This window comes from Symphalangus syndactylus, chromosome 18 (assembly GCF_028878055.3).
Source record: "Symphalangus syndactylus isolate Jambi chromosome 18, NHGRI_mSymSyn1-v2.1_pri, whole genome shotgun sequence".
Lineage (NCBI taxonomy): Eukaryota > Metazoa > Chordata > Mammalia > Primates > Hylobatidae > Symphalangus > Symphalangus syndactylus.
In genome coordinates, this window is record NC_072440.2 from 73,454,258 (window position 1) to 73,479,991 (window position 25,734).

At 50.8% G+C, this 25,734-nt stretch overlaps 1 protein-coding gene and 1 long non-coding RNA gene across 4 annotated transcripts in view; one reads left to right on the forward strand and one right to left on the reverse strand.

Moving 5' to 3' along the window:
- The window catches only part of LOC129468212 (uncharacterized), a 234,011-nt gene that overhangs the window by 24,944 nt on the left and 183,333 nt on the right, over positions 1-25,734 (forward strand). The gene's annotated exons all lie outside the window — the stretch shown is intronic.
- Positions 4,882-25,734, reverse strand: part of CACNG2 (calcium voltage-gated channel auxiliary subunit gamma 2) — a 141,312-nt gene continuing 120,459 nt past the window's right edge. For 2 of the 3 annotated variants that reach the window (XM_063623795.1, XM_055253418.2), the window contains 2 exons: positions 10,318-10,458; positions 4,882-8,850 (listed from right to left, as the gene is read on the reverse strand). In XM_063623795.1, the coding sequence (XP_063479865.1) occupies positions 8,315-8,850; positions 10,318-10,458 (677 nt within the window). In that variant the 3' untranslated portion in view covers positions 4,882-8,314. The remainder of the gene's footprint in view (positions 8,851-10,317; positions 10,459-25,734) is intronic. The other variant, XM_063623796.1, reaches the window with a different exon arrangement.

Here is a 25,734-nt window from a genome sequence, read left to right on the forward strand (position 1 = left end):
GCTGTGAGTACTCAGAAGTGTATTGGGGGATGAAGGGAAAGAGAAGGGGGCAAGGAAACCACTATTGGAGAAGTGGGTTAGTGTGGAGGTGAGGAGGTGAGCTCTGCAGCCGATGGACTACCTGGCTTATTGTCTCACTCCACCATATTCTTGCTGTGTGAACCTGGGCACATATCTTAACATCTCTGAGCCTCCATGTCCTCATTTGTAAAATGAGGATAATAAGACCTATGTCACAATATTGCCTTTAGCATTAACACATGCGGTGCTTAAATTAATGCGTGGCACAAAGGGAGAGCTTAATAGATTCCAGCTGTGGTTGTGACTACTCTTATTGCGTACCAGCTACTATGCCAGGAGCTTTCATTCCAGTGTGTCCTCTGAGCTAACCCTATGCAGGGATTATTGAACCCATTTTGCAGATGAGGAAATGAAGACCCAGGGAAGCTATCTCTTGAGTGTGTCATGCAGCTGGCGAAGGGTGGAGCAGGGCTTCAAATGCAGACCTTTCCAACTCCACTGTCCCTGCTCTCCTGCATGCCCTTTCCTGCCTTTCCTCAAGGGGTGAGTGCTCTGAGATGCAAAGATTGGAAGACTTCCATCCCAGCTTCTGCCTAGAGCACTCATTTGGCCTTCTCTAGTTGTAGCCCTGAATTGTTAATTACTGTTTCTTGTGTGTTTTCTCTGTTCCCCTGAGACCATGAGATCAAGAAAAAAAATTTTCTTCTCCACGGCAACTGAAGTGTTGACTTTGACAGTGAAAGCTACAGAATGTATGATGTTTCCCTTTTTGCCTTGCTTGCCAGGAAGCTTGTGCTTTTTGTCAAACTGCTTACTTCCCCTTTCCATGGTTTTGGTCTTCTACATTTGACAGCCTTTTATTCATGAGTCTTTTACTGTAAGCTGTTCTACTCATAGAATAAGCTGAATAAATAGAGATTGAATTGAATGGAAAAGGATGGGTTACAAATTACAAGTAAATAATTCATTTTATATTTAATTTAATTTATTTATTTACTTTTGAGATAGAATATTCCTCTGTCACTCAGGCTGGAGTGCAATGTTGCGCTCTCACTGCAACCTCCGCCTCCTGAATTTAAGTGATTCTCCCGCCTCAGCCTCCCAAGTAGCTGGGATTACAGGTGCCCACGCCCGGCTAATTTTGTATTTTTAGGAGAGATGGGATCTCACTGCTTCAGGGCGGGGCGCACCTGTTGACAAAAATGGGCCGCCTGACCTTGTGCTGTGTTCCCTTGTTCTGATGGATGCTGTGAGTCTGTGTGGGTGCACACACATGCACATGTGGTTTGTGTGTCCACATAGATGCAAGCATCTGTGACATAGCATGCACCCCGTCTGCTGGCCTGTGCATGGAAGTGCACAGACGGGTCTAAGGACTTAGGGACTAAGCATGTGGAGAACCATGTGCAGTGGCCTACATACGTCCTCAGCCCCAGTGTCACCTCCTCCATGTGCCTCGCCCCCCATTTGTTCACCCTCCTCCCCCTGTGGTGGCATTATCACCTTTCTTGGTCAGTCTCTGCTTACCTGTCCCTGTCTCTGCCTCTATTGAGAGCTTCCTGCAGGAAAGTCCACATCGTTGTCATCCCTGTACTCTTGGGAGCAAGATCAAGGCTTGGTGGGGCAGGCGATCAATAAATGCTGATGACTGATTGAGTATATTTGTGTGAATGGATCTACTTGCAGAAGTGTGTGTGGGTGTGTATGTGTGTGTGTGCACCCACATGTGTACACATGGGAACATGTATGTGGACATACACACATGCACTGTGGGATGTGGCTGTGTCTCTAAGATGTCCATGAATGAGCCTCTGGGCACACACCATGCCCACAGATTGATGCCGTGGTATGATGGCAAATGTTTAACAACCGGCTCTTCGTTGAAAAAAAAAAAAAAAAAAGCCCTGGGGCCAGGCGAGGTGGCTTACCCTGTAATCCCAGCACTTTGGGAGTCCAAGGCGGGCGATCACGAGGTCAAGAGATCAAGACCATCCTGGCCAACATGGTGAAACCCCGTCTCTACTAAAAATACAAAAATTAGCTGGGTGTGGTGGCGCACACCTGTGGTCCCAGCTACTTGGGAGGCTGAGGCGGGAGAATCACTTGAACCTGGGAGGCAGAGGTTGCAGTGAGCCAAGATCACATCACTGCACTCCAGCTTGGTGACAGAGTGAGACTCTGTCTCAAAAAAAAAAAAAAAAAAAAAGGAGAAAAGGAAAAATAAGCCCTGATTAGCAGCATTTGCCCATTGCTGTAGTGTAAACGTTCCCACCATGGCCGACTTCAAGTTGCTGCTGTGGCGTCATGGTATATGGAGTTAGCTGGGAAGAGATGCACATAACTGGCTCACATGAGCCCACAGGAGTTGGCTTCAGTACACGGAAGGATTCATGTCTGTGACTGCCCAGCCTGTGACAGGCAGAGAAGGCAATGCAAAGTTGCCCTGGTGATAGTAATGCTTCTTTCCAGAGCTATGCCCTGGGGGAGCAGGCAGTTGGTGGCTGCCAGCCGGCTTTCACCAAGCGGCCTTAGAAGTCAGTCTAAACCAATACTCCTTGTTAGGCAGGTCTAGATGCTCACCAAGACAGCAGCACCTTCTCTCACTCCCTGCAGAGGCTTTGAAGTTTTTGGATTTGGTGAAGTCAGCATGACTGCAAGCAGGAATTGCTAAGCCTGAAGCATGAATGGAAGAGGGGGAAGGAGGAACGCTTCAAACCTCCATCCGAGGCAGGTGGCCAGGGATGCTGGAAGGTCTGGAGGCCTGGGCCTTGTGCCTGCTTGAAGCCAATTCACTGTGTAAGCCTGGACACATCGCTTGCCCTTGCTGGCCTCCACCTGTGACTTTCTTCCATGAAGGGAGAGGTCTTCTGAGCTCCATGGCCTCTATCTGACCCTCTGGGTGTTGGTCCTTAAACTGCGCTCTGAGTGTTAAAATCTACATTCAAAAGGCAGAGAGAGGCTGTGTTGGCCTTAGACAAGAGCAAGAAGGGACCCTGCCCTGGCCCTCCTCAGACCAAGCCCTTTCCCATGTGGTGAGGAATTCACAGGCCAAGGCGATGTGCTCACCCCAAGCCCTACCCTCTTCTAGACACTTGTCTGATGCCTGCTACTGTAGGATTTCTGCTCCAAGAGTCCTGCCGAGCTGGCTTCCAGGGCTGGCTGCCATCTGTCCTCCTGAAGACCCATGTCCTCCTGCCTTAAGCAGTGGTTTTGGGGAAGCTGGGTGTGCAGGCTGGGATGTGTGCCCACTTTGTGGGAGATGCCCTGAACGTGCTGAGTGGAGCTGGAAGTGGGAAAGGAAGAGGGGTGGGTCATGGGCAGGGAGCTGTGGTCTAGGGTTCCAGGGTGGGCTTGCCCCATGCTGCTACTTTGAGGAGCAGAATGCAGAGGAGGTTGAGAATTCTAAATTCAAACCTAACATTTTAGTTTGTCACAAGGACATATTTGCCAGGACAGAGGATAGACCATATTTTTAAATTTTATTTTATTTTATTTTAATTTTTTTTTGAGATAGAGCCTTGCTCTGTCATCCAGGCTGGAGTGCAGTGGCGCGATCTCGGCTCACTGTAACCTCCGCCTCCCGGGTTCAAGCAATTCTCTGCCTCAGTCTACTGAGTAGCTGGGATTGCAGGCGCCCACCACCATGCTTGGCTAATTTTTGTGTTTTTAGTAGAGACAGGGTTTTACCATCTTGGCCAGGCTGGTCTTGAACTCCTGACCTCGTGATCCACCCTCCTCGGCCTCCCAAAGTGCTGGGATTACAGGCATGAACCACCGCGCCCAGCTGATAGACCATTTTTTAGGGTCATTAGTTTGATGTGCAGCTGTTAAATCTTCAGACTTAAGTTATGGAGAGTGAGCCTCGCTTTCTACTCTTGCCCTGGACCCCACAAGTGTTAGGGGTGAGCCTGGAGAGAGAGATAATTGAGATTGGTGGGGGCTTGGTGGTGTGGCCCCAGCAGAATGAGGCTGAGTTGAACAGGGAGTTTTGAACATTGGACCCTTCTAGAGTAGACTTTTCCGGGCCACGTGGTACAGGGCTTACCTTCTCTTAGATCTGTGCGGCGTGTAGGTGTCATCTGCTTGCCATCTCCTTTCTCTTGAGCCCCAGGAGAGCTGTACAGTGAGTATGCTTCCCCCCGCATCTTAGATAGCACTGTTATCTTAGACAGCTGTTTTGGGGCATGACAGGTCATCCTTCCAATGGGCCTTTCTCTGATGTCAAAGGTCAAATCCTCCTGTTAGCATTCCATCTTGTCTTTCTCATCTCTTCAAGTTAAGAGAGTCCCAGGGACCCTCCCCATTCTTCTGCCACTCCATGGCTCCCCTCTTCCTGAGGGGCACCCCTATGCAGGGAGCCCCCTGAGTAAACTGGTAGGGTCATGACCATTCCAAACTGTACAACTTCACAGGGGAAAATGGAAACCCTGGAGTGTAATTGGGATGTTGAGTGGGGCTGCTTTATTCTAAAAGAGAAAACTCAAGGACGTCATGCTCTCTGTCTTCAAATATCTGAGGGGCTGTCATGCTGAAAAGGGAAGGGATTTATTCAGTGTTGTTGGAGTGTGAAGGAAGAGGTGGCTTAAAATTCAGTGTGCAGAGAAGACTTTTGCCAAAGAGTGCTGCTTAGCACTGGCTGGTGCTATCTTTGGAGGGGGTGAGCCCGCTGTCACTGGAGGCGTGCAAGTATCCCTAAAGGATATTTAATAGGGAACTCATGATCTAGAGAGTGGGGGGACACCCTACTGTACAGCATCTAAACCTCTTATCCCCAATAATCTGTAGCTTTAGGATTGTTTTAAATAGGATGCCAGGAGTTGGGAAAGGAATTAAAGAAATTCACTGAAGTGAGGACCAAGCTATAAAAAAAATCTTTATTTCATGTACCAGGATTTTTTTTTTTCAGTTTTCTGCTTTTTAAAATTTTTTTTCTGTTAACAGTCTGAAAAAAAAAAAAGGACTCACCAAGAAAATAAATGGAGGTTAGTTTCTTGAACTGGTCTGAGCTGGACATGAGCAATCATCCACACCCTGGGAAGCAACGCCCTTGCAGTTCCGGTCCTGGCTCCTTCCCTCCAGACCCCCTAGCCCCTTCTCAGCCATGACAATGTCACCCCACACCCCAGTGGCTTTCTTCAAGCAGACCCAGAACCCAGGCCTTGCGCCATGGAAAGAAGCACTGATCGCTTTTCCCAGACGCTCTGCCACAATTCAGAGAACTGGAGCTAGTTTTTCTCTTCAGACAGTGCCCGCTTGGGTGCAGTTTTCTTGAGGCCTCTCCCTTCTCCCTTTGCTCTTGTCCTTGATCCCTTTAGGTCTGGAATCTAGTGGGATGGCGGGCAAGATTGGGGTGGGAGCGGGGTAGAGTTCAGTTTCTGCCCAGACTGAGGACAACCTGGTTGTTGTTACCACACCTTGAATTGTCTCCCATCGTTCTGCCCCAGGGCCCATGACCTCCCCCTGTACTTCTGGGGTGGGCTGGCCGATGTTCTGCCCTGTGCTGACCTGGGAAAATAATTTTCCTTTCCCAGGCAAAAGACAGGAAAGGCAGGTGAGATGTGCAAGCTCAAAAAGCCTTGCTAGCCATTCTCTAGAACTCCCCAGAGAGCTCAACCTCAGGAAATGCCGGTGTCAAGAAAAATGCAAACCGAGGGAGACTCGCAGGCAGAGGCAGGGCGCCTCACCTTGACCTTCAGTCACCTGGGAGTGACTTGCAGGCTGTTCTGAAATTTCCAGCTCAGGAAAGCTGTTGGATTTCTGTCAGTCTGAACTGGCCCTTGTCACTCTGGGAAAGAAAGGGGAGAAACACAGGATGCCCCTGAACTTTAGTCTGTGGTGCAAGTTTAACTTTTGGGGTTGGTCCTTACACTGGGATGGAACTGCTAAAATTTTCCTCTCCATTCCCTCAGCCTTGAGCCCTCCCAGTAAACCTCGGAGGATCCTCTTTTTCACAGACCCCCAAAGACACTGGGAAAGCCCTGGTGGCAGATCTCTTCTCCCAAGGAAGCCTCCTTAACTCTCCATGATCGCAGCAAGGGGACACAAAGTGAAGAAGGGCTTTGGGGACCCCTGCGTCTTTCCACTCTTTGCCTGAACAGCGTTATGTTTGCTCACATGTGTGTATTTTTGCTTTGACATTGGATGTGGGGGCAGGGGTTTGGGGAGCACAGTGAGGAGGTATATGGTGTGTGTATGTGTGTCTGAGAGGCTGACTGATGATGAGCCTGGGGGCTTGATGGCAGCTGTCCTGGTCATCCCTGGCATATCCTCGGGGCAGGTGGCAAATCTTAAGTCACAGATACATAGAGCAAGAATGGGCCTTTAGTACTTATCTGGGTCAATCCACATGCTTACACGGGGGGAAAATTAAGGCCCAGAGAGGCCATGCAGCAAGGAATTCCGGAATCCAGTCCTGTATTCTAGATGGGTGCCCTTCCCATGCATGCGAGTGGTGTGTGTGTGTGTGTATGTGTGCATGTGTGTGTTCAAGTGTGTGCTGTGTTGGGAGGGCGTGAATGAACACAAAGGCCAGTGCGGAGTTGTTGTGGTCCATGGCTTTGGAGGGCATGAGTCAATTTCCTTTGAGCCACACCCCTGGCTGTGTATGGGATGGAAGGGTTGAGACTGAGTGTGTCCCTGTGAGTGACTGCAGTGCTGGGCTAAGTGGATTGTGTATGTGTGTGTGAACGTGCCTGTGTGCGTGTGGGGTGGGTGGTCTCTTTCTTTGTTGGATTCTGTCTTCCCCCATTCACAGCACCTTCCTGGTCTGAGGAAGCCACCTTTCCATCACAGACACCCCCTGCAGCTCACTGGGACCTTCCCCTACTCCCTCCAACCTTCAAGCCCAGCTCTCACCTCTCACAACGGTTTTGCTTTGTTTTTGTAAATGGATTTGTATATTCGTTTTCTGTTTTTTTTCTTTACAATTTCCCTGCTAAAGTTTAAGTCCCCCACCCCGCCCCATTTTTTGTTTTCACAGTTTAAAGCTGGAAAAGAATTAAAAGAAAAATACTATCTGATTTTCTTGCAAGTAAATCCACTTATTTTATATTTACATTTATTTATAGTCTGTGGTTTTTTTATTAAAAAAAATCACTTGTTTTTCCTTTTTCTTTTGTAAAAAGAAACCTTTTTGCAGTGTCATTGTTGAACCCGCTGGGCCCCAAGGGGGCATCAGTGAGTCCAAGGACCCCCAAAGGGTCAATGAACCCCCTTCCCAGGGGACTGGGGGGCTTATGAGTCGGGGGTCCACCATCGCCCCAGGGTCATCAGGTGGCCCTGAGGTGAGGGGTGAGGAGGGAGAGCTGTGTCCCCCGGGGGGTGGGCATCTCCTGACCCCAAGGACAGGAGCTTGGGGACATGACCCCAAGAGGCTCACCCTGAGGATTCTGGGGTTTCCGGCATCTTGATAAGCCACCGGCAGCCTCCCCTCTCCTTCCCTTTCCTCAAGGCCTAGGAAGTCATCACAGTGGGTTAAGGAGCATTAAGGACTGGGAACCTGGAGCCAGGCAAGCCCCAAGTGTACCCCCCTCCAGGCACCCTAACGGAGAGGAGGGACAAGGGCTCGGTCACCTGGAGGCCTACAGTTGCCCCATCAATGCTAGGCGGAGCCGGCTCGAGCCCTGAGCCTTCCTGGCGTTCCTGGGGCACCTACCCAGGGGCTCCAGGGACCTGGCAGTGACTGCAGGCTCACCTGGCCCCAGGGCCCCTGAGTCTCGCCCCCCACTCTCCCAGGGAGGCAGGGCCCGCTGGGGGTTAAAGGGAACAGAAAAGTAACTCTCCCCGCGTTAAAAAAAAAAAAAAGTAACGTAAACCCTGAAAAATACAAAGGACATCCCCTTTCCTTTCTGTTCTCATTTTTTTTGCTTTAATGTTATCTTGGTTCCCTTTTATTTTTTCATTTAAATTGATTTTTATTAAATGTTAAAATAATGGTACATGGGAAATCATGCATTTTCTTTTAGATTTATTTTCTATTTTTAATTTTTTATCCCTCTCGCTTTTTTTTTAAAGTTTGTTTTTCTTCCCTCGTTTATATTTTCCCACATTTCCTGTTGTTTTGCTTCTTTGTTCCTCTTATATTTTGTTCTTTTTTTTTAAATTTACTTGTTATGTTTTTCTCTTTTTTTGTGTGTGTGTGTGAGTTTTTTCGTTTTTTGTTTTTTTGTTTTTTTGTTGTTTGTTTTTGCTTTTGGAAGGTCTCCCAGCCCATGGTCTGGGTCCCCCCCCCGCCCCGCCCCGCCCCCGGGGACCGCGCCCTCCTCCCGCGGTCTTCTGGCGAGGCCCGCGGTCTTTATACGGGGGTGGTCCGGCGGTTGGCTGTGTTGGAGTGGAGAGAGTCCTTGTTCTCCTTCTGGATACAGTTGTGAACCTGGAGGAAGCTGTTATCCCTGTCGGAGTTGTAGGTGGCGGTGGGCGTGGTGGCGGCCTTCAGGGGGTCCCTGCTGAGCGTGTACATGGAGATCTCCGTGGACGGCAGGGTGTTGAAGCCCTTGATGCCCACGGGGGAGGCGTCCCTGGAGTGTGAGGGCTCCGTGGAGCGCGAGCTGGAGCGGCTGCGGCGCTGGTAGCGGTAGCGGTAGCTGGGGATGCGGGTGATGGCAGAGGCCTGGAGGTAGTCCGTGGCGCGGGCCGTGGCCCGCAGCTGTTTGTGCCGGTCGATAAACATGTGCACCGCCAGCACCCCGACCATCTCGGCGATGATGAAGGACAGGGCCCCGAAGTAGAAGGACCAGCCGTATGAGTAACTATTCTTTTTGGAGTCGCTCTTGGAGGGGTCTCCGGCATTGGCAGATATGTACACTATGATGCCAATGATGTTACTCAGACCTGCGGGGCGCAGGGTGTCAGGGTGGGGGATCAGAGAGAAGGACGTTAGTTTCTCAGGAAGTCGGCCACAGGGCAGCCGTAAAGGACGGGGACAGCTGTGTGGGCCTTCCCCGGTCCCGCGTTTTCATGAACAGGTGGGGCGGTGTAGAGGGACATCGCAAGCTTCCCCTTAACATTTTATCTTTCCATTCAGAGAGAGCCACAAGGGAAGCGCTAATGGAAACAGACATGGGCAGGGCGGGAGAAGGGAGGCATTTCACAAGGCGCTAAGTAACTAATAATAGATGTTGTTCATTGAGCCTTCTCTACCTGCTTTCACTGCTTGGTGCTTCTCAAGCAAGGCACAGATGAGGAAACAAGCACAGAGAGGTTAAGGAACTTGCTTAAGGCTGCACAGGGCTTCAAAGCTGGTGTAGCAGCGGGTGAAGGCAGGCTCCTGGAGCCAGGCTGGCCTGCGTTCAGAGCCTTCGCAAGGTAACCTTGGTTTGAGTTTCCAGATCTGTAGAATAGGAGTAAGGTTAAGCCTTACTCTTTAGGGCCACGGAGAGGGTTAAATGGGTGAATACATGTGCATACTCTTAGATGTTGGTGGTTCCTTTTTTTTTTTTAAGATGCAGTCTTGCTCTGTCACCCAGGCTGGTGGAGTGCAGTGGTGTGATCATAGCTCACTGCAGTCTCAAACTCCTGAGATCAAGCGATCCTCCCACCTTAGCCTCTCTAGTGGCTGGGATTATGGATGCGTCACCATGCCCAGCTGATTAAAAGAAAAAAATTTTTGTAGTGGCGCGGTCTTGAGGCCTCGCTGTGTTGCCCAGGCTGGTCTCGGACTCCTGAGCTCAAGCAATCCTCCTGTCTCAGCCTCCCAAAGTGTTGGGATTGCAGGCGTGAGCCACTGCACCCGGCCTGATGTTGGTCATTCTTATTAAATGGCTCAGGCTACACCCAGGTTCTTTTTCTGGCATCTGAAGTGAGTGTGACTCATCTGTCATGTAACTGGGCTCAGACATCTGGATGTGGGTGCCTGCCTGCTCCCACCTGAGTAGAACAGTGAGGGGAGAGTTCACCCTCGGTTTCCAAGGTGAAGCTGAGTATCCCATAGGGGTTGGAACAGCGAGGCACTTGGGTGCCCTCTCTCCAGCCTCCTCATGGGTTTACTTGCACCGGGAGGGGAAAGGGTAAGTGGCAATTGGCCAAGTACTCTGAGAGGAAGTGGGGATTTGGGCCTTTTTTCAAGTGGTGGGAAGAAGATGGGGTATGGGGATGCTCCTGGAGAATTTGATACAGGCTCAGGCGTTGCTACAGGACAGGAGCCCCCACCACCACCTTCCTCCCCTGCAACACGACCTAGTGCAAGTCCTGGAGATTCCTCTCCTCTCTCCCCATATCTCTCTGCCAGGCCCTCGTGGCCCCTGAGCATCCAGACCCCAGCCCTCTTCCCAGTGGCAGGACTGGATCGGTGGCTGTTACCTGCAGACACGAAGAAGATGCCGGCACTCAGGATGATGTTGTGTCGAGTTTTGTAGAACTCGCTGGCTGCGATGCAAAGGCCACCCATGAAAAGCAGAATCACACTCAGGATCGGGAAAATGCTCGAGGCCCTCACGGCCCCTGTGGAACACAGAGGGTCAGGAAGAAAGAGAACGGCATGGCTGTGAGACTGAGGCACACAGAGGCAGGTGGGAGAGCAGCCCTGAGGCGCTGGGGGTTTATGGACACAGCCTTAGAGAAGAGGTTGCTTTGCAATCCTAAGGAGGGAGAGATAGCGAGCAGGCCACTGCCCAGCTCACAGCCCTGCAGGAGCTCCCCACTGCCTCCAGGGCCAAACTCCAGCACACTGTCAGGCACACAGGGCCCTGTGTGACTTGGCCTCTGCCCACTTCCAGCTCCCACGGCTCCCAGTCCTCATGTTCTCTCTTGTCTCACCACATCAAACTTCCCACGACATGTCATTTCATGCTGCTGACTTTTGAAATACAGAGCTTCCAACTGGAATGTCTTTCCTATTCTTCACTCAGCAAACTCTTCTTCATCCCTCAAAACCCAGTTTGAAGTCCCCTCTTCTGTAAAGCCTTCCCTGACTTCCTTAGGCAAAGTTATGAGCTCCCTCGTTTGCGCTTTGGGGCCCTTGGGCACATTGAGAGGCAGTGTGGTATAGTGGTTAGGTGCAACCACATGGGTTGGATTTGAGTCTGGCTGCAGCATTTATTAGCTGTGCAATAAAAAAAGTATCTCACCTCTGTGTGCCTCAGTTTCCTCATCTGTAAAGCAGGGATGGTAATAATGCCAAGCTCCTAAGATTGTTGTGAGGATTAAATGAGTTGATTCAGGCAATGCACTTAGATAAGTTTCTGGTGTCTATAATAAACATTCAATGCATGATATTATAATAAATATTTGTGTATACATATGCTTCCACCATGAACCACGGGTCATGAGACAAGGACTGTGGCTTTACAAAGAAAAAGTTTCTTGTCTTTATCCTCTCTGTCCAACAACACAGTAGGCTGCCAATAGAAGCTCATTAAGTGAATAAATGTGGAGTCATGGTCCAGAAGGAAGGAACAGGCACATTGCAAAGAAAACAAAGTAAGAAGAGAAACCCTTCTGGATAGGGACTGACAAACAGGACCGGAGAAGGAAAGAATATGGTAATGAAAAGGGAGAAACAGAAGGTGAGGGCCAGGGCTCCTACAGTTGGGGGTAGATGGGGGAAAAGAGGGGCAGGCGGCTAAGGGCAGAGTTTGGGGCTACATGTGTTTGTGGGAGGAGCAGCACCTGAATGAGGACCCAGAGGTGTTGGGGAGCTCTTCACAAAGTGTCCTTGCGAAGTAAAACATTTTTTTCCTGTCCAAATTCGAATAGGCAGTGAGTGACCTCAGGACCCAGCTCCGTGTCCTGGGAGCCATGGGCCAGGCAGGAGGCAGAGCCGGCTTGAGGCAGGGGTGAGGGAAAATATGTCTTATTATTATTATTATTTTTTGAGACGGAGTCTCCCCGTCACCCAGGCTGGAGTGCAGTTGTCCGATCTTGGCTCACTGCAACCTCTGCCTCCTGGGTTCAAGTGATTCTCCTGCCTCAGCCTCAGCCTCCCAAGTAGCTGGGATTACAGGCGTGCGCCACCATGCCCGGCTAATTTTTGTACTTTTAGTAGAGACGGGGTTTCACTATGTTGGCCAGGCTGGTCTCAAACTCCTGACCTCATGATCTGCCCACCTTGGCCTCCCAAAGTGCTGGGATTACAGGCGTGAGCCACCGTGCCCGGCCAAAGATGTCTTCTTTAAGTGTTGCTTAAGTGGTTTCTAAGGAAGTTGAGTCCTGATAATTACAGGGCCCTTTGTCCAAGCCCAGGGACTGGTCAGGGAGGTTGGTTTTGGAGGGGAAGGTGTCAGGAGTGGAGCTTTCTCTTATCCCCATCCCCGTCTCCACCCCTTTGGGTGGCAGTGTGTTCAAGAAGGATCTGTGAGAAGAGAATTTCTCTATACAGAACTGTAGGGATTTTTCTTTTTCTTTTTTAAAATTTATTTTTATTTTTATTTTTTTGAGATGGAGTCTTGCTCTGTTGCCCAGGCTGGAGTGCAGTGGTGTGATCTCGGCTCACTGCAGCCTCCACCTCCCGGGTTCAAGCGATTCTCCTGCCTCAGCTTCCCAAGTAGCTGGGACTACAGGTGTGCGCCATCACACCTGGCTAGTTTTTGTATTTTTAGTAGAGATGGGGTTTCGCTATTTTGGCCAGGCTGGTCCTGAACTCCTGACCTCAAGTGATTTGCCCGCCTCGGCCTCCCAAAGTGTTGGGATTACAGGTGTTAAAAGGGGATTTTAGGCAGTTTGCTGAGATGTGTGTGATGTAAAAACTCTTCTTCTGTCCCTGCCATGGATCTGCAGCATAGTCTACATAGTTCACGAATGGGTAAGTGGGTTATTTCGGGGGGACTTGAAGAAGGGCAGAGCTCTTGGGGCAAAACCAAGCTGCATATAGGGAAGCAGGGGTGGGAGGATGGGGGCTTGGGGTGGCTGGGCTACTCTGCAGCCTCAGCACCCTCCTTCTCTTGGGCGGGATGGGGCTGCTCCCTCCACAGACCCCAGGGAGGTGTTCTCTCCTTGCAAATCATTGCTAAGACAACACGCTGTATCCCTAACCTGATCCCCCAGCCCAAACACACCCACATCCACACCCACGCGTGACAGACATGCATGACTAAAAAGCCACCTTAACTCTCATCTTTATAAGCACATGAGGATGGTGACAGCTTATTGAAAACCCAGGAGAAGAGATAGAATATTTGTTAAGCACCCATTCGGTGTTCAGTCTTGAGCAGGTACCTAACATATATGATATAATTTCATCCTCATAACAGTCCGGCAGGGTGTGTTTTTTTGTCCCAATTTACAGACAAGAAAACTGAGGTTCAGAGACCGAAACTCCCCTGCCACCCAGCTAGTGAACCAGGATTCATATCCAGACCAGCTCAACTTTTGGAGCACCCCGTAGTCTCCCTATGTGGCTTCCAAGGAGCCCAGGAAGGGTGGGTGCCACAGGGCCTGGAGAACGGGGTTTGGGTCCCAGCTGTGCCACTCACTTACTGTGTGGCTAAGGCAGGTGACTCACCTCCTCTGCTTTTCTCCTGTGTAACATGGGGTATGGACCCTTAGGTGGTCTCTTTTTGTTTGTTTTAGAGACACAGTCCTGCTCTATACTCCAGGCTGGAGTGCAGTGGCACCATCTTGACTCACTGCAACCTCCGTCTTCGGGGTTCAAGCAATTCTCCTGCCTCAGCCTCCCAAGTAGCTGGGATTATAGGCGCCAGCCACCATGCCAGGCTTATTTTTGTATTTTTAGTAGAGATGGGTTTTTGCCATGTTGGCCAGGCTGGTCTCAAACTCCTGACCTCAGGTGATCCACCTGGCCTCCCAAAGTGCTGGGATTACAGGCCTGAGCCACCGCGCCCGGCCGTTAGATAGTTTCTAATAGCTCTGCCCTTTCCATGTGGACATGGTCCTGGCCAGCCACAAAGGGGAATGACAGAAGAAAGAAGGAAAGAAAGAAAGAGGTCGGTGTGGCTTCCGAGGCGCAGCAGCAGCAGCTCAGAGGAACAGGCAGAAGAAAGGCTGTGGCCTTCCCCCTCCAAGAAAGTGGGCTCTTATTACCCACAGGATGCCTGCAGGTGGCCGACCCAATTGTGCCCTCACAGCAAATGGACTCACAGCAGCCCAGGGCTTGATTTTTCCAGTTGAGCCCCATCTGCTGTGGGAACCCGGATGCCCCAGCTCAGCCTTCCTGCCAGCAGGGGGAGGGAGCGTCGGCAGCGGAGGGACCTGGGATGCATGCGTGTGTGCAGCCAGAGGCCAGGCATGTGTGGACAAGATGGAGGGCGGCAGGAGAGGAGGGAGGGGTCTGCTGGGTTGCAGCCAGCAAAGAGCAATGTGGAGGAATCAGAACGGCTTCAGAAGCCACCAAGGCAGCATATGACATGCTCTAAATAATGACCACCAGTGGGGAATACAAACAGAAGCCTCTTTGGCACAGCAGAGCCAGCCCCAAGCTCTGGCCTTTCTTGGAAGAGGCCCCTTTGACCAGAAAGAAGGCAACAGGCCAGGGGCGGTGGCTCACGCCTGTAATCCCAGCACTTTGGGAGGCCGAGGTGGGTGGATCACCTGAGGTCAGGAGTTCGAGACCAGCCTGGCTAACATGGTGAAACCCTGTCTCTACTGAAAAAAATACAAAAATTAGCCGGGCATGGTGGTGCGTGCCGGTAGTCCCAGCTACTGGGGGCGCTGAGGCAGCAGGATCGCTTCAACTTGGGAGGCGGAGGTTGCAGTGAGCTGAGATCGGGCCACTGCACCCCAGCCTGGGCAACAGAGCAAGACTCCATCTCAAAAAAAAAAAAAAGCAACAGTGGGCAACCAGCACCATGCTTAGGCCACTAGCCTTGGCAGGGCCCAGATCCAGGTGGGCAGGAAGCTGGTTTAGGAGCAAGCGAGGACTCCTACATTGGAGAAGTTTCTTGAAGGAGGTATTTCTGGTTGGGTAGTGTCACAAACGGAATGGGGATTTTGGAGTTAGTCACACTTGACTTTGAATCCTGGCTTTGTCACTTATCAACAGTGTGACCCTTGGGCAAGGGTCATTACTGCTCTGAGCCTCAGTTTCCCCATCCTGTGAAATGGGAATAGTAAAAATAACCTTTAGCTTATAGGAATATTGTAAGGCCTTGCTGCTGCAAGTGTGGCCTGAGACCCAGCAGCATTGGCATCTGGTTAGAAAGGCAGCCCTGCCAGGCGTGGTGGCTCATGCCTGTAATCCCAGCACTTTGGGACGCCAAGGTGAGCGGATCACCTGAGGTCAGGAGTTCGAGACCAACCTGGCCAGCATGGCGAAACCTTGCTTCTACTAAAAATACAAAAATTAGCCGGGCGTGATGGTAAGCGCCTGTAATCTCAGCTATTTGGGAGGCTGAGGCAGGAGAACCGCTTGAACCCGGGAGGCAGATGTTGCAGCGAGGTTCCATCTCAGAAAAAAAGAAAAAAGAAATGCCGCCCCTCAGCTCTTTACCCCAACTGAGTCATAATCTGCATTTTAATGAGATCCCCAGAGCAAGATTTTCATGCATATGAAAGTTTGAGAAGTGCTGTTATAAGAATTAAATTGGGGCTGGGCTCGGTGGCTCACACCTGTAATCCCAGCACTTTGGGAGGCCGAGGTGGGTGGATCACTTGAGGTCAGGAGTTCAAGACCAGCCCAGCCAATATGATGAAACCCCGTCTCTACTAAAAATGAAAAAATTAGCTGGGCATGGTGGTGCACACCTGTAGCCCCAGTTACTCGGGGGGGCTGAGGCAGGAGGATCGCTTGAACACGGGAGGCAGAGGTTGCAGTGAGCCAAGATCTCACCACTGCACTCCAGCCTGGGCGTCACAGCAAGATTCTGTCTAAAAAAAAGAATTAAATTGGGTCCTACCTTTTACTGTGTCTCACACTGGAAGGTGAACAGTAAAAGGTAGCAATTTTTATTTCTGAGGTCCCTCTTCCCAAAACATCAGTCCAGACATAACTTCCCTATAAACTATCCTGACTTCCTACAAAGCCAAGTGTGGTCTTGTTGCCAAAATCTATCACAAGAGTCAGGAAATATCTGATTTATTTAATGAACAAATATTTACTGGTCTCCTATGAGTAAGCATATGGCACTTCACATTACGTGCCAACATTTATGGAGCCCCTCCCCTGTACCAGGCCTTGTTCTAAGAGTGGTGTAAACCTCATACCAGCCCCATGAAGCCATGGGCTTTGGCTTCAAGGAGATTACACACGCCTAAAGCTGACATTGGCAAACTTGTTCTGTGAAGGGAAAGACAGCAAATATTTTCGTCTTTGCTGGCCATATGGTCTCAGTTGCAATTTCTTAACTTTGCAGTTGTAGCACATAAACAGCCATAAACAATATGTAAACAAATGAACGTGGTTGTCTTCCAATAAAACTTTATTTACAAAATCACTTTGGGAGGCCGAGGGGGCTGGATCACCTGAGGTCAGGAGTTCGAGACCAGCATGGCCAACATGGCGAAACCTCATCTCTACTAAAAATACAAAAATTAGCCGGGTGTGGTGGCGCATGCCTGTAGTCCCAGCTACTCGGGAGCCCAAGGCAGGAGAATCGCTTGAACCCAGGAGGCAGAAGTTGCAGTGAGCTGAGATCAAGCCACTGCACTCCAGCCTGGGCAGTGGGTGACAGAGTGAGTGAGACTCCACCTCAAAAAAAAAAAAAAAAAATCGTGATGGGCTGGATGGGCTGGATTTGGCCTGCTAGTCATACTTAGCCAGCTGTGGCCAAGAGTATACTCCGTACTGGGGAAAAGGCCACATGGTCCAGAGCAGGGAGATACTTTGCTCTAGGCTAGCTGTGAATCCAGTGAGCAAATTTGGACTGAGTGCCCACCACTGTGCCAGGCCTGGTCTTGGCATGAGAGACATGAGGGGTGCAAAACAGGCCTGGTTCCTGTCTTTCTAGAGCTTATACTCTCGTGAAGGACATGTATGCCATCAGATAATCACACAGCCTGGATAACGTGCTATGAAAGAAAAGTACCTATATGGCACCATGAGGGTACGTGACAGGCTAATATCACATGTAGACAACTAATGTCCACAGAGAGCTTAGAGTATGCCGAGGACTGTTTTGAACACTGCACATACATACACTTGTTAGTTCTCATTACAACTCTATGAAGTAAGTACTTTATATTATTTTTATTTTTAAAATTTATTTTAGTTCTACTTATTACATTATCTTAAGCAGCATATAATAGTATGGCCTCTGAAATGTGATAGACCTGGATTCAAATCGAATGCTTTTATTTTTTAATTTTTAATTATTATTATTTTTTTGAGACAGAGTCTCGCTCTGTCGCCCAGGCTGGAGGGCAGTGGCATGATCTCAGCTCACTGTAACCTCTGCCTCCTGGGTTTGAGTGATTCTTGTGTCTCAGCCTCCCAAGTAGCTGAGATTACAGGCCATGTGCCATCACATCTGGCTAATTTTTGTATTTTTAGTACAGACGGGGTTTCACCATGTTGGCCAGCCTGGTCTTGAACTTCTGGCCTCAAGTGATATGCCTGCCTCAGCCTCCCAAAGTGCCGGGAGTATAGGCATGAGCCACCACACATGGCCTGAATAAGTACTTTAATTATCCCCACTATACAGAGACCAAACTGAAGCAAGGAGAGGTTAAGCCATTTGTTCAAGGTTTGTGAATCCAGGCAGTCTGACTCTAGGGTCTGTGCGTCTAACCACTGCATTCCCTTCTTTTCAGGCTCTACACTTTGCTGCCCTTCAAAGAATCCTCTGAGCTTATGTGGGGATCAGGATGGGTCTCCCTGAGGAAGTGGTGGTAGAGCTGACCTCTGGCGAATAAGGAGCAGCTAATTAGGCACAATGAAGGCAGGGCTGTGGGAGAGAAAGCAGCAGGAGCTGGAGGTGGAGGAGGCATGGCTCGTTCAGAGACCTGGAAGAAGACTGGATCACGAGGAGCCAGTGGAGGAGTGTGGGGAGCACCTAAGGAGAGGAGGCAGGCGGGTCCGGGCCACGTGGGGCCTCATGGGTTGAGCTAAAGAGCTTAGCTTTATCCCGAGAGCAATGGGAAACTTTAAAGGGCTTAGAACAGGCAGGGCTGTCATGATCTGATTTGCATCTTAAGAAGCAAACAGATTACGAAGGGGTCAAGGGTGGCTCCAGGGAAGCAGTGAGAAGGCTACTGCAGCTGATCAGAGAGGAGTGATGCTGGTGGTACTGGCATCTTGGTACTTGGTACTTGGCGGTACTGGTACTTGGGCCAGGGTAGGTACAAAGGGCATGGACAGAGGCAGATGTGTTTGAGAGATGTTTAGGAGGTGAATTGAAGCTTGATGGATGGATATGGGTAATGAAGAGGGTGGCATTGAGGATAACTTCTAGGTTTCAGACTTGCCAGCTGGGTGGAAAAAACCACTTAGAGGCACTGGGAGAGGACCCAGCCTAGCAGTGAGTAGAGAGTAGGGGAGGAGGCTGGGTGCAGTGGCTCACGCCTGTAATCCCAGCACTTTGGAAGGCCGAGGCCAGTGGATCACCTGAGGTCAGGAGTTCGAAACCAGCCCGGCTGACATGGTGAAACCCCATCTCTACTAAAAAAATACAAAATTAGCCAGGGGTGGTGGCGCATCCCTGTAAACCCAGCTACTTGGGAGGCTGAGGCAGGAGAATCGCTTGAACCTGGGAGGTGGAGGTTGCCGTGCGCCGAAATTGCGCCATTGCACTCCAGCCTGGGCGACAAGAGCAGAACTCTGTCTCAACAAAACAAAACAAAACAAACAAACAAAAAAAGAGAGTAGAGGAGGAAGATCAAAAGCTTTGGCTTTGGACATGCTGAGTTTGAGATGCCTTGGGGATGTGCACATAGAGTGTGGGTGGGGCAGTTGGGTGTGCAGATGCGGAGCACAGGGGTGCCGTCTGGGTTGAAGCTATCTCACAGACACACAGAAGAGCTTGCCCATGGATGAGGAGAGGCTTAGGACTGAGGCTTGGGGAGCCCCAATGGTTAGTGACCGTCTCAAGAAGACCTTGGGCAAATAATAGTGTTCCTTGGCCCCTATTTCCTTTTCTGTAAAATGGAGATGAAAATCCTAACTCCGTCTACCTTAACGGGTTACAAGGATTAAGCAGGAAGAGGAATGTGGACACTTTAGAAAATGCAGGATGTCAGTGAACTATGAGCAATTTATTATTTTCTATGAGGGTGACAGAAATAAAGAGTATCCTAAGTGCCCAGGAGGCAAGCGACATCTTGCCTTCTGGAATGGGTGGCCTGAGCTATCCATTCTTTGCAAATCTGCTTTTTGGCCAAACTCCCTAGACAAATCATCTTGTGATCTTGTGCCTCGGTGGGCCCCAGCCTCTGTGGCCATCACACTGTGACATGGTGCTTCATGGTGGGCATAGCCGGAGGCCGGGCCAGACAGGGCACTCAGGGCCCCGAGGCTTGCTCACTGTGTCTGGCAGCGGAGGAGGGTGGGCTGGTGGTCAGTGGGGGTGGGGATGTGACAACGGGGGGAGGTCAGGAGACCTGGGCCTGCTGTGCACTCTTTGCCTGGCTCTCCACGGGACCTGAGCGTGTGCTGTCCCTTCTCTGGCCTCAGATCTGCACTCTGATGAGGTTGGAGTAGATGATCTCTAAGGCCCCGTCCCTCATTGATGGTCCTGTGCCCATCAAGACCTCTCCCCAGGGCCCACACAGCCAGGCCATGCTGCTGCCTTACCTGTTCCCTGTGCGAGTAATGACCTTGAATCAAAATAGTCACCGTAATCAGGTATGTAGGGGGAGGGTTCCTTATTTTCTGTACCTAGTGTTAAGCTCTTATCACATCTGGGATTTGACTCATCATTAGGAGGAATTAGGGTCATTAGCATCAATCTGCATTAGGGGATACAGTCTACAGTCACAGACCTGCACAGACCTGCTGGGTTGCAAGGAGCTTTCTAGTCTCTTGGGCATCTCTTCCCATCTTCTTCTTCCATGCTGTGCTGGCTGGTGTAGCCAATGGCCATGAGAAGGGATGCGTTTCAAAAAATGCCTGTGTGATGCATGTTTATAGCAGTACAATTTGCAATTGCAAAAATGTGGAACCAACCCAAATACCTGTCCATCAATGAGTGGATAAAGACTATGGTATACATATGATGGAATACTACTCAGCAATAAAAACGAATGAACTGATGGCATTTGCAGCAACCTGGGTGAGATTGGAGACTATTATTCTAAGTGAAGTGACTCAGGAATGGAAAACCAAACATTGTATGTTCTCACTCATAAGTGGGAGCTAACCTATGAGGATACAAAGGCATAAGAATGATAGAATGGACTCTGGGGATTCAGGGGGAAAGGGTGGGGAGAGGGTGAGGTATAAAAGCCTACAAATTGGGTTCAGTGTATGCTGCTTGGGTGATGGGTGCACCACAATCTCACAAATCACCGCTAAAGAACTAACTCATGTAACCAAACACCACATGTTCCCCAACAACCTCTGGAAAAAAAAAAAACCCCAAAATGCCTCTGTGTGTGCGTGTGTGTGTGTGTGTGTGTGTATGTGTATGTGTGTGTGTGTGTGAGAGAGAGTCAGAAAGAGCTCAAAGAAGAAAGAGGAGAACAAAGATGGTGGGTGAGAAGGAGAAAGAGAAGTCAGATGCTATGGTTTGGAGCATGGGTTCCAGATGCAGTCTGCTTGGGGTCTCCTCCTGGACCCCCCACTGGCTGTGTAGCCTCTGTGCCTTGCCTTTCCCATCTGTGTGATGGGGACACTGGTCATCTCACCCTCATAGGGTGGTTGTGAAGATGAATTAAGATAATGTTTCAAGTGTCAGGCCTGGCACATCATCAAGTGTTCAATGAACGTGTGCTATATATAATAGCACATGAAAAGCATTTTGGGAGCCCAGAGAGCTAACTTGGGGAGTACCATCTGTGCAGGATGCCGGTTACGTCCCTGCTTCCTGCTGTCAGTAGAGATTGGTGACCAGTCGCACAGGCTCAGGAGAAAGGCTGCCGGAGTCCATCTTCCTAGCTGTGACCTGGTCCCCCGGGGGCCTCTGCTGCCCCCTCTGCCATATGGAGATCACAAGCACACTTAGCTCACAGGGTGCTATGAGGAGTAACTGAGTACACACACTTGAAGCAATGAGAATAATGTCTGGTATACGAGGAGCACCAGCAAATCGTAGTCATCATTCCAGCGGAGCAAATTGTTGCTGTCTCTCACCGGGCTTTGGGTTACTGAGGCTGCTGTTTATTAAAGTGCAGGTTGTGACTCATTACTAGGTCATGAAATTGGTGTAGTGATAGCAACCAGCCCTTAAAGAAATGAACAGGGGCTGGGCGCGGTGTCTCACGCCTGTAATCCCAGCACTTTGGGAGGCCGAGGCGGGCGGATCACGAGGTCAGGAGATCGAGACCATTCTGGCCAAAATGGTGAAACCCGGCCTCTACTAAAAATACAAAAATTAGCCGGGCGTGGTGGTGCAGGCCTGTAGTCCCACCTACTCGGGAGGCTGAGGCAGAAGACTCGCTTGAACCGGGGAGGCAGAGGTTGCAGTGAGCTGAGATCATGCCACTGCACTCCAGCCTGGTGACAGAGTGAGACTCCATCTTGGGAAAAAAAAAAAAAAAAAAAAGAAATGAACTAGGACAGAATAGAAACTGCCAGCCAGTGTGCATTCAGGAAGGCTGGGTGGCTTTTGGGGAACATTTTGCTCTGGTTCTGCAGATGTGAGTGAGTACAAGTGGCAGCTTAGATGTTTCCTAACCATGGGATGGGGTCACAATAGTTTTAGCCACATTGGTTGTGATGACTTCTGGCGGGGATGTCTCTCAGAAGCCCCCTCATGGCAATGTTTTCTAGAAGGGGCTGACAGCTCTGGGCAGTGGACAGGTAGCAGGATAAGGGACCTGGATAACGCTCCCAGGGTGCAGTCCCAGAAAGTGTGCCGGGCTGGGGCAGGTCATTTTCCCTCTTGGGCCTCCGTTTTTCCCTCATCTGTAAAATGGGACGGTGGGGCTGGGTGATCCTAAGCTAGGATGAGGGGCCAGGTGCAGTAGCTCACACCTGTAATCCCAGCACTTTGGGAGGCCAAGGCTGGCAGATCACTTGAGGTGAGGAGTTCGAGACCAACCTGGCCAACATGGTGAAACCACGTCTCTACTAAAAAAAATACAAAAAATTAGCTGAGTGTGGTGGCGTGCACCTGTAATCCCAGCTACTGAGACAGAAGAATTGCTTGAACCCAGGAGGCGGAGGTTGCAGTGAGCCGAGATGGCACCACTGCACTCCAGCCTGGGTGACAGAGCAAGACTCCATCTCAAAAAAAAAAAAAAAAAAAAAATGCTAGAATGATGGATCATTACACTTCTAAAACTCTAGGCGGGTGAAGCCTGGTAGACGCCCCTCATGCTGTTCACTGGGGCTCTGGGGAGACCTAAAAAAGCACTTGTTCACGGGAGGCTCAGAGAAGTTGTGTAACTTGCCAAAGGTCACAGAGTGAAGCACCCCTTGAATTCAGGCCCTTTATTCTAAGTAACAAGCTCAGGATTTGACACCTGGTCTCGCCACACCTCCCTGGCTCATGTTCCCTGGTGGGACTGGTGGAGGTGGGGAAAGAGGGGCAATGGGGAGAAGGGGCACTGTCTGAGGCTGGAAAGGGTGGCTCTGGCTCAGCTTGAGACCCAATATGCTCCTCTGACCTCATTCTGGGAAGAGGGTGAACATACCAGCTGCCCTAGGGCGAGCGGTACCTTGTTTATTCACTTAGCAAACCTCTCCTGGGCCTGATCCTGGGAAAGGCCCTGTGCTGGAGGGGGTGGATGGGTGGGAGGAGGACACTCTATTTGCAGCCACTCCTTGTGGTGTCCTCAAGCTGTTCACAGTCCGTGGGAAGATGATTCCGTAACAGAAACCAAGATGAAACAGACTGGCAATAGAGTGGTCACCTCCCCGCACAGCAGCCTCGTCCTACATTCCCAGCCTCAGAGAAGGGCAGTAATGTTCGCCCCATCTGCCAGCCAGAACTCCTTGCCATCCACAAGACCTCTCTCTTACTTCTCCCATCCAGGCTGTCAGTAAAAGCTGCCAGCTCAACTGGGCACGATAGCTCACACCTGTAATCCCAGCACTTTGAGAAGCCGAGGCAGGTGGATCACCTGAGGTCAGGAGTTTGAGACCAGCCTGACCAACATGGTAGAAACCCGTCTCTACTAAATACAAAAAATTAGCTGGTCATGGTGGCAGACACCTGTAATCCCAGCTACTTGGGAGGATGAGGCAGGAGAATCACTTGAACCCAGGAGGTGGAGGTTGCAGTGAGCTGAGATCATGCCACTGTACTCCAGCCTGGGCAACAAAAGTGAAATTCTGTCTCAAAAAAAAAAAAAAAAAACTTGCCGGCTGTCCTGTCAAATACATGTAGAATCAAACCCCTTCTCAGCCACCTCTCCACTACCAGGCCCAAGCACCTGCCTTTTGAGCCTGGAGGATAGCTGTGGTCTCCTAAGTGGTCTCCCTCTCCTGCAGAAGCTGGAGTGATACTGGTAGCCTGGACATCAGACCATGCCTGCCCCTGTGGTGGTCTCATCTCCGGGGAAAGCAGAGGCTCCCGAGTCCTGGTCCCCACCCCTTCTCCCACCTGCCTGCCCCTCTGCTTATCACAGGGCGTCCTGGCTGTTATGAACCCGCCAGCCTCAGACGCCTTGCACTGGTGGTTCCCTCTGCCTGAATGCTCTTCCGGGATATCTGCACCTCCCAAACACTTCCTCACATCCTTCAGGTCTCTGCTCCAATGTCACCTTTGCCACAAGGACTTTCTGACCACCCTGTTGCAAACTGAAGCCCTCCCCGGGCGCCTATGTCTCCTCCCTGTTTCCTCTTTGTTCTTTGCCCTCATCGCTATGCAATGGGACGCAACAGTGAACACGGATCGTGGCAGATGCCTGCTGAATGCTCACTGGGACTCGGGGCAGGTGGGAAGAGCTGCCCAACGCTAACTCCTTTAATCCTCATGGCAATGATAGGAAGATGACAATGAACATCATCCCCATTGTGAGGAAACGGAGGCCCAGGGAGGTTCACCGGGAAGTGGCAGAGCTGGATTTGAAGCCCCGAGTGTGCCAAAGCCTGCCTCCCACTGGTGTCCAAGTTCTGTAAATTCACCCCACAGATGCCCCTCACGTGGGTCCTCCCTGCCTCAGCCGCCTTCTGCCTCCCTCCTCGGTTCCACTCCTGCTGCCGGCTTCCCCCAGGCTTCCTGTCATCATCCTCAGATGGTCAGTGAATCCCTGGGGAGGTGTCAAGTTTAACTGCAACTAGGTGTACCTCTCTTGTGTGTGTTGGGGAAAGCTGAGTGGGGGCATCGGCTTTGCTGAGGGCCTGCCTCCCTTCCCCCTTCTGTCCACTTCTGGCTATGGAATGTGGCCTGGTGATCCACCTGTTGAGGCCTGTCTGTGTGTGTGGCCTGTGACACACCCCCTGGAGGGAGTACGTCAGAGACAGTAGCCAGCCCTGGGCCCCTCACCCACACCTCCAGCCCCAGGCTCTGAATATGGAGTGGAGAGACCTGACCATACCCCACAGTCCTGGACTATGAGTGGCCACAATAGAGTGGATTTTGGGGTCTCGCACACAGTAGGTGCTTAATACATGACTGTTGGAGGAAGCCAAATTCCTCTGATTCTTCTTCCCTTACTCCAAATCACAATAGGACAGCTAGGAAATGTCAACTCCCATCTCCTGGACACAACACGCACACATACACACACACATACAACACACAGGGACCCACACACACACAGACACGTGCAAACACACAAGTGCTTACACATCCAGGCACGGACACTCAAACACACAGACATGCGAGTACCGAAAGACACAGAACACAGCACAGACTCATGCCCTCATACACAAAGACAGACACATGGATGCACCCCTGACATTCAAGAGAAGTCACACCCTGGTCACCACTGCCTCGTTCCTCACCACGCTCCTCAATCTTTGGTTAATGAGGGAAGAGGATATGGAGGCCGCCACAGCAGACACATTCCATGGGCCCACAGCGCTGGTTGGGAGAAACAGTCCAGTCACATTCATTACTGGGTAAGCCAGTTACAGGTGGGGCAAAGTCCATATTGGTCATGCCTTTATGGAGCCCGGGGTGATGATGAGGGGCTCCTATAGCTGTTTCTCTATCAGTGTGGTTCAGGAGAGGCTGGGGGATTCCTCAGTTACTCATAGGCACTGGGGAGTAAGAGTGTCCATTCATTCATTCATTCTTCCATCAGATATTGAGTGCCTTCCTTCTGCCAGGCCCTCCAAGAGGCTGGACAACGTCTTAAGCTTGGCCTGCTGGCTTGAGCGCGGTGGCCCCACTGTCCTTTCCACCCCAGGAGATGAGCTCTGAACTGCTGTCCAGCCATGCCCTTCTGGCATTCTCTGTCCTCCCTCTCTGCTCTACATCCACAGTCCAGCTGGTGTAGCAAGGATGGTGGGAGTTACCCCGGACACCTCATTGGCCACTCCTGCTCAGCCCCCTTTCCTGGAGTGTCCTCATCTCCCTGGCCCCTAAGACTTCGTGGTGTCCTGGAGCTTAGTGTCTGGGCTTCTCCCCTTCTCTCTCTGTGCCACTCCTTCAGTGAGTTCATTGAGTCCCATGGCTTTAAATACCACCTACTTGCCAACAACGCGAAAACTCACAATCTCTGGCCAGGACCTCTCCTGTGAACCCTGGCCTCAGGTCCATACCTAGCCCATGACATTGCCCCAGGAAGTCCCACAGGCATCTCTAACTGAATATGTCTGATATTGAGCCCCAGTCTCAA